Genomic DNA, 6,798 nt, shown 5'->3' with positions numbered 1-6,798 from the left:
TCTTAGTAAGAGTTTACAGATTCATCCATTTTACCATCACTGTCATCCTCTTCTAGTTTTGAAGTTGATGGTTCTGGAACCAGGCTCTTCTCTGGAGGGAAAGAGTTTCAGACTCAAGACGACTAGCAATGTTTTGTCAAGTCAATACTCACCAATCCCATGTATGCCGCTCCTCCAGTGGCTGCCGTACAATGCTGTTTTGTGGATTTTATGGAGAACTGGAGGGAGCTCGTGTGCGGCGAGAGCCCCACCCTTCCATGAAGGCATGATGGTCATTGGCCCCACTCTGGCATCATGTTCCCAAACTGGCAAAACATGAGTGTAAGCTAGTATCTATATGACAAGAACCTCTTGATCATTGGAGAATTTACCCTGGTTAGTCTTCAGTCCACTTCTCCACAAGGGCTCCATGTCTGCAGATTTTACAAAGCTACGAGGATTAAAGATTCCAGGGATGCTTAGGGTTTTACTGGCATCATTGGGGCTTTGACAGAATCCACACAGGTAGTCGTTGCCATCAGCAGACCGCCACCTAAAGGATATCCAGTCAGACCAGCCAGTTGTCTTGCAATTTGAAAATGTATATACTTTCCTTCCATTTACAAATGTGCAGGCCTTGTTGAGCGCTTCTGCATCATCCACTGGCACAGCATTGAGATGACATGTGATGTAAAGCTGCAAAGGGGGAAATAATTATTTTTTCTAAGAATCCTAAACCTTAATAAACAACAAATTCTCACCTGTCCTCTTTCATCATTATGAAATTTAAAAGAATCAATTGTCAACTGCAGCTTATCGTCTCTTGTTCTTGGCAGGAAGTGAGCCTTTGAGCCTGGAAGTTGAGAGTCCAGCAAGCACCTGAAAATAGAAGTTGCAGCCCTAAACTCTGATAGACTTCTTCAAATTGCTATAAAGCCACTGGTTAAGCACACTAGAGGCCTTTGTTGCCTACCCATTCTCAATAAAGATGTATTTGGGATCAGATTTGATGTCAGGTTCAAGTGTGGCCACGCAGCTAGTCAGGAACAGCCTGAGCCCCATGTGATGATCCACACGAACTGAAGCCTCAATGTTTATGGGCTCACCAAGGAAGAATGTGTTGGCACCCCTTTCATGCAGCCAGTCATCTGGAAAAGAAAAATTGGTGAAGTTTAAGTAGAAAGCTAAGAGCGATAGGATCAAGGGATAATGGACTCACTTGTCATAAGTCTCAGATTAAACTGTAGAGTTTCCACAGCAGCTTGTGTAGACGTGAAGGGAACCCAAGTTGGCATAAGGGAAGAGCTGGACAGACTGTACTTTCTGGAGGAGAAAGGAGTTTTAGAAACAGACAGCAGTCAATGAAGCCAAATGTAGACCAACAAACCTTTTATATTGACATTCAACTGGAACGACAGCCTCATCCATCCGCGTTACTCCATTGAGAGAGGGCAGAGGAGTGTAGATCAGGAGGTTTGTGTAGACCAAAGAATCTTCCGTCATCTGGAGACATTGAACATTAGGAGAGCTGGAACAGTCACAAACAGGGTTAAGGCAGGACTAAGTTACCCAGTGTTTGGTGCCACAGTCTTCCAGGCCCACAAGGATTCTGTATTCAGAGTCTGATGCTGCTGTTGCACTGCAATAGTCACTGTGCTCAACTCCAAGACGCAGCTCCTGGACGTCAACAGGCGCTCCAACAGCAAACAGGTCAGCGTTGATGCGGAGCTCCATGGAGTCAGGGTGGCAGAGCACATCAACTGTATTCACTTGGACCGGCTCCTCCGGCTGCTGGACCGCACTCTGCAAGGAGCTTTGGCTTTTAAGAGTCCGGAGATCTTGAGGAGAAGCAGCCGGCATGTAATGCAACGGTGGGAACGCAAGCGTCAACTGAAGGCAGAAGGCAGTTAAATGCCCATAAAGGCAGCTAATCTTAAATCGTGAGGGAGCCATCAAAATGACTGTAGCAGCACCCTAGATCAGACTGCAAGTGCTCCTCACTGACCCACAAGACAGTGCAGCAGACAGAGCAGGGCGGCTTTTTAAAGGCAGACAGAACACAGCTGGGTCTAATTATCATTTAATCACTCGGAGCTCATCAGCACCTGCTGGAAAAGTTCCTTCAGATATCGGCTCTGGATGTGGATTGACCACTAACCCATTCTAATAGTATTCACAGACACCACTGTGTCTTTGAATGCAACATTAACTCTCACATCATAATTATGATACTTGTACCACAAATTGATTAGAATAGTATTGCACATATCTCAGTATTAAATAAGATGGTAATCTGGCTTTCAGATTGTGTGCTGAAACATCACCCTTTACGGTTAACGGTGGTGAAATGCCTTTAGATCCATCTATGAAATATTAGGATTATGGTCTTCTCTATGTGTAAATTTAAATCTTTGTCCTATTCGTTTCACACCTTTCTTAAGTATTTTTTTATAACCTGTCAGCATCCCACCAAAAAAAAAAATTAATAATAATTTATTCCTCTAGATGGCAGCATTGTAACATTGAAAATACATTTGAACACTAAAACCAACAAAAAGTTGATTCAATGTAGTTTATTTCAGAAGTAAAAGGCAGAATATTTAACACAAAAGACTCATTTATACCAAGTTTTATAATCATTTATTCACATTATAACATATATGTTTTTGCACGGAGAATAAAAAAAAAAAGGAAGGAGACAGTGATGATGTCTGTGACACCTCAGTGTGAGAGCGTCTGAGTTTTTAACGGCTGCTCTCACTATGAGGCCCTCTTCCTGCTTTGACAGTACAAACTGAACAATAAAACAGCCGCTCCTGAAAGAGGACAGAGCAGACGACTGAACATCTCCAAAGCATGAGGACTCTCCTGCTTTACATTCTTTTGGTTCAGCTTTTTGAAGGTAAGAACACTTTTGAAGAAAATGCTTTTTTGTATAGTTTAAACAATAAAATAAACTCTGTACATGTTGTATGGCCATTTAAAGTAACGCTTTAACCTTCTGCTGAAGAAAAAAAATTGTGTAAATTTGTGTTGAAATTAAATGTAATAAATAATTTGATCTGGAATAACCCTGTGCGTCCTTGATGAGTTTGTCATAAGGCACAGGTGAAGATCTTTTCCTCTCTTACCCAGTCCACGCTGAGTTGCTGTTAAAGCATCTAATGGAGGGGGAGTCTGTGGGACTCTCCTGCATCCCTCAGAAGGATCATGGCTCTCTGGTGGGCCTCAACCTGTACCACCACGGCGTCCAGAGCCAAACCACCCTCCTGTCTGTTGCCGAGAGTGGACGGGTCAGGGTGGACCCCGAACTAAGGCCCCGTCTGAAGCTCCACGGAACACTTAACTCCTTGCAGATCAACGTGAGCATCTCTCGCCTACAACCGAGCGACACTGGAGTTTATGTGTGGGAGCTGAGTTATGGAAACAACCACTCTGACTGGAGAGTCCCCAGTGTGAGGACGTTGCTGCTGGTTGAAGGGACAGGTATGACGACTAAACACTTTTGCAATTAAAAATAAGTCTATATTCTGACGGTACTTTTTGTGGTGCAGAGAAACCGTGTCAGAGCTACCACGCCCTGCTCTTGACCATGGCTGCAGGCGCTGGCTTTCTTCTGCTCACACTGGCCTGGATAGCTGCAGAAATATGGGTGATTATCTCAAAGTTCACATTTTCCAAGATTATACACCTTTTTAATTATTTATTTTACTGTGGGGTAAATGGTAAAATCCTTCCTGTGTGACATTGGGACTAATCATGTATGAATGTCCAAAATAAAGATTTTTTCTGAGTTGCGAAAGGATATGTTTATAAGGAAGATCATAATTGCTGATGGAGAGGACTTTCATAATATAAAACTTAATAAAAAGGTGCAAAATAAAAGCCTCTGCATTACAGGAAAATGAAGAAATCAATCATCTTGCCCCTTATTTACACTGTTTCAAATTATTTTTCTATTAATTCACTTTCTTCAAACATCCACTCCAATGAAAACTATGCTTTTTGGTGTTTTTGACATGTACTTGTGGAATTTTTCTAATAATGGAGTTTGTCATTATTCAAATCATTGTGAATCAGAAGCAGACAAAAAATGCTGAAAAAGATCATCTTTATGATCTAGAAAATACAATGGGCGGCCTACAAGCTCCATCCACTTGCAATCGACCAGATACTTGTCTGAGCTGGCTTCTGACCCAGAACTGTTTGGCTAGATTGTTCCAATATTGCTCACCATTTTTGTTGCACAGGTAATGTTAGGTTGGGGATGTGAGGGGCTGTAAGCTAGCGGGAGAGAGCGTAAACAGTGAGGGAATGGGGGATTGGGCTGCTTCGCGCCAATGGTCCCACCCACACCTCAAGAGACAGATTTCTAATGAACGACTGCCACTCTGCAGAAACTATGTCCTAGAAAACTAGTTTTATTTAATTACTAAAACTGACATAATTATAAGACCACTGGAAATGCTTTTAAAGGGCCTATTCCAGGCTTTTCTTAAGTCTTTCAGAGTAAATTATATCCATATTTGTAATCACATTTTACCTTTGGCACATTAAAGAAAAAATATTTATAAACCACGTTTTATTCTATGTTTTACTGTGAAACACATGATTTTTATCTCAAAAGGTGCAATATAAATAAAGATTATTACTATTATTTATTTTCTTGAGAAACCCGAAACTTCAATCTCTGAAGCGCTGCCTTTCGCTGGTTGTGGGGGCCATCCATTTCATGACAAGAGCCGGCCTTGGTATTGTGTCTGCGTTTCTCCCACAAAAACAAATAACATCCTAACTTTTGTAAAGATGTATGTGCATACCGTCTGTTTGCCTTTAGTAGACGCGGCCTCTTGCTACACTGCTTGTAGCAATAGTCGGGGATAGCGGCGAAACTTGTGACTAAAAACCATTGGCTGAGCAGCGGCTAATAACCGCTAGCCCAGCAGCGAAGTTGCCGACTGATCAACGCTAGCTTTGCGGCAAAGTTAGCGGCTAATATCTGCTAGCAGAGAAGTTAGCGGCTGATCACCGTTACCTGAGCAGATAAAGAGTGTATTTGTGTTAGCCTGGGGGGACGGTCCTGGCAGTGCACTCTTCCTGTAAGGGGCGGTTCTCAATTTGTGATGTGACCTTGTGAGAACCCGCTCGTTTACATGGGTTGGGAGGGGCTGGTGCTCATAGAGAGGATTACTCAGACATGTGTGAACACATCAAAATACCACTTCAGGGGTGTTTATAGTGAGGAGTGAACATTATAATGCACTTCAAAGCTCAAAAGTGTGGTTTTGCATTGTATAGGCCCTCTAAAAAATCAAAAGATGATCAGAGTGGGGCTTAAAACAAGCTGCAAAGGTGAATACTGTAAAAGGAACATTTTCATGCTTTTGTAGTAATTGATTTAAAGGGGTTTAAAATATTTTTTTGTTTATAAGAATTAATTTAGTGAAAAAAAATGTTATAATCGAAATGTATTCAATTTCTTAGTTTTAAAATAAAGGTTGTATTTGCAAATATTTTCCTAAGTAGGAAATAGAAACTAAAATGTTGTGTGTTTTAGGTGAAGAAGCATCGTCATCTTCACCCCAAACCTCATTCTTCCATCTATGAGGAAATGAGCGGGAAGCAGCAGAGCTCAGGAACCCCCCAAAATAACCAGGAGGCCCACCTGCAGCTGGAGGAAGCCAGCACCCCCGTGTACGCCAACACAAACATCCGACAACTGCAGGACAACTACTACGCCTGTCCCCGCCTGCCCGCCCTCAGGTGCTGACGTAGCAAACATCTGACCCCACACCGGACAAACAACCACGGGGACAACTTTACAGCAAAGAAAAACAAAAAAAAGCTATTTTATTAATATTGAAAGAAGCTCCATAGTTCATGAAAACATTTGTTTCGGTGCATGTCAAATAACAATCACATTCTATGAGGAGAAAGATATATATATAGAGAGAGAGAAAAAAAATAAACATTACAAGCCACTGACTTCTCATCGACTTTCAGTACAGACATTTTACTGATTTATTAAAAAACAGAAAAAAAGGCAAAAAAAAAAAAACATAAATGAAACAAGCAGCCCTAATCCAAACACCCCGTTCCTCCCCTCCAGGAACCCTCAAGTGAGGAAACAAACAAAACACCCCCCTTGAGGATGACAGGCTGGAATCCCACAGTGCTAAGGAGTGAGACGCTCATTGGTTTCAGGAATACACAGCATGGCGATGTAGCGCTAGGTCAGTCAAGAGGGAGGGAGGTGGAGCTGGAGGGTGTCACTTCAAAACACCTCTCCGCCTCGTACCTCCATCCCTTCACAAAAACATAAAAAAAAACCCCATCCCGATAAAACCCCTGCAATATATCAGCCACTAGTGAGAAGTAGGCCTTTTAAAGTCCCAATCTTCCACCCCGGCCCAACACTTGTGCATAGTTTCATGATCCGTTACAACCAGTTCATGTTTCACAAACATCCTTTCAGAAAGTGAAAAAAAAGTCATTTTCATCTTTTAATGATACCCACAGAATGACAAAGTAATGCACGATGTTCCTGATTCAGTCAGGACGGGACCTCTTTATGAAAACAACATACAGCATTTGCATGGCATTCACCATAGTTTTTTTTTTTTATATCCCACCTCCCCTTTTAAAATTCATTGACCACTTTTGTGTTTAAATGTAAAGCAATTTCAATATATAGATTTATATATAAAGCACTCCATCTTCATTTAAGTCCATTATTTGGTTATTACGCAACTGCTACGGATTTAGAAACAAACAAAAAAAAAAGATTTTCTTTTCTCAAATCCATAACTTTCAGTGCTT

General features: G+C 41.6%; 2 protein-coding genes across 5 annotated transcripts in view; one reads left to right on the top strand and one right to left on the bottom strand.

Moving 5' to 3' along the window:
* Positions 1-2,003, bottom strand: part of LOC112145956 (zona pellucida sperm-binding protein 3) — a 2,827-nt gene extending 824 nt beyond the window's left edge. For 2 of the 4 annotated variants that reach the window (XM_036213288.1, XM_036213289.1), the window contains exons 1-7: positions 1,549-2,003; positions 1,367-1,482; positions 1,199-1,302; positions 953-1,127; positions 741-858; positions 372-675; positions 153-305 (exon numbers count right to left, since the gene is read on the bottom strand). In XM_036213288.1, coding sequence (XP_036069181.1) covers positions 153-305; positions 372-675; positions 741-858; positions 953-1,127; positions 1,199-1,302; positions 1,367-1,482; positions 1,549-1,932 — 1,354 coding nt within the window. In that variant the 5' untranslated portion in view covers positions 1,933-2,003. Of the gene's footprint in view, positions 1-34; positions 92-152; positions 306-371; positions 676-740; positions 859-952; positions 1,128-1,198; positions 1,303-1,366; positions 1,483-1,548 lie in introns of all 4 variants that reach the window. The other 2 variants (XM_024271472.2, XM_036213290.1) reach the window with 2 other exon arrangements.
* A 134-nt stretch (positions 2,004-2,137) lies between these two features.
* cd7al (cd7 antigen-like) lies at positions 2,138-6,468 on the top strand. The gene is made up of 4 exons (XM_024271477.2): positions 2,138-2,881; positions 3,115-3,465; positions 3,534-3,631; positions 5,537-6,468. The coding sequence occupies exons 1-4, from the start codon at positions 2,836-2,838 to the stop codon at positions 5,747-5,749; spliced, it is 708 nt and encodes a 235-aa protein (XP_024127245.1). The 5' UTR covers positions 2,138-2,835; the 3' UTR covers positions 5,750-6,468.
* The last annotated feature ends 330 nt before the right edge of the window (positions 6,469-6,798 follow it).

The sequence above is a fragment of the Oryzias melastigma genome, linkage group LG8, assembly GCF_002922805.2.
Source record: "Oryzias melastigma strain HK-1 linkage group LG8, ASM292280v2, whole genome shotgun sequence".
Classification (NCBI taxonomy): Eukaryota; Metazoa; Chordata; class Actinopteri; order Beloniformes; family Adrianichthyidae; genus Oryzias; species Oryzias melastigma.
The sequence above is the reverse complement of the archived record's forward strand: the minus strand, read 5'-3'. Positions and strand labels throughout refer to the sequence as shown.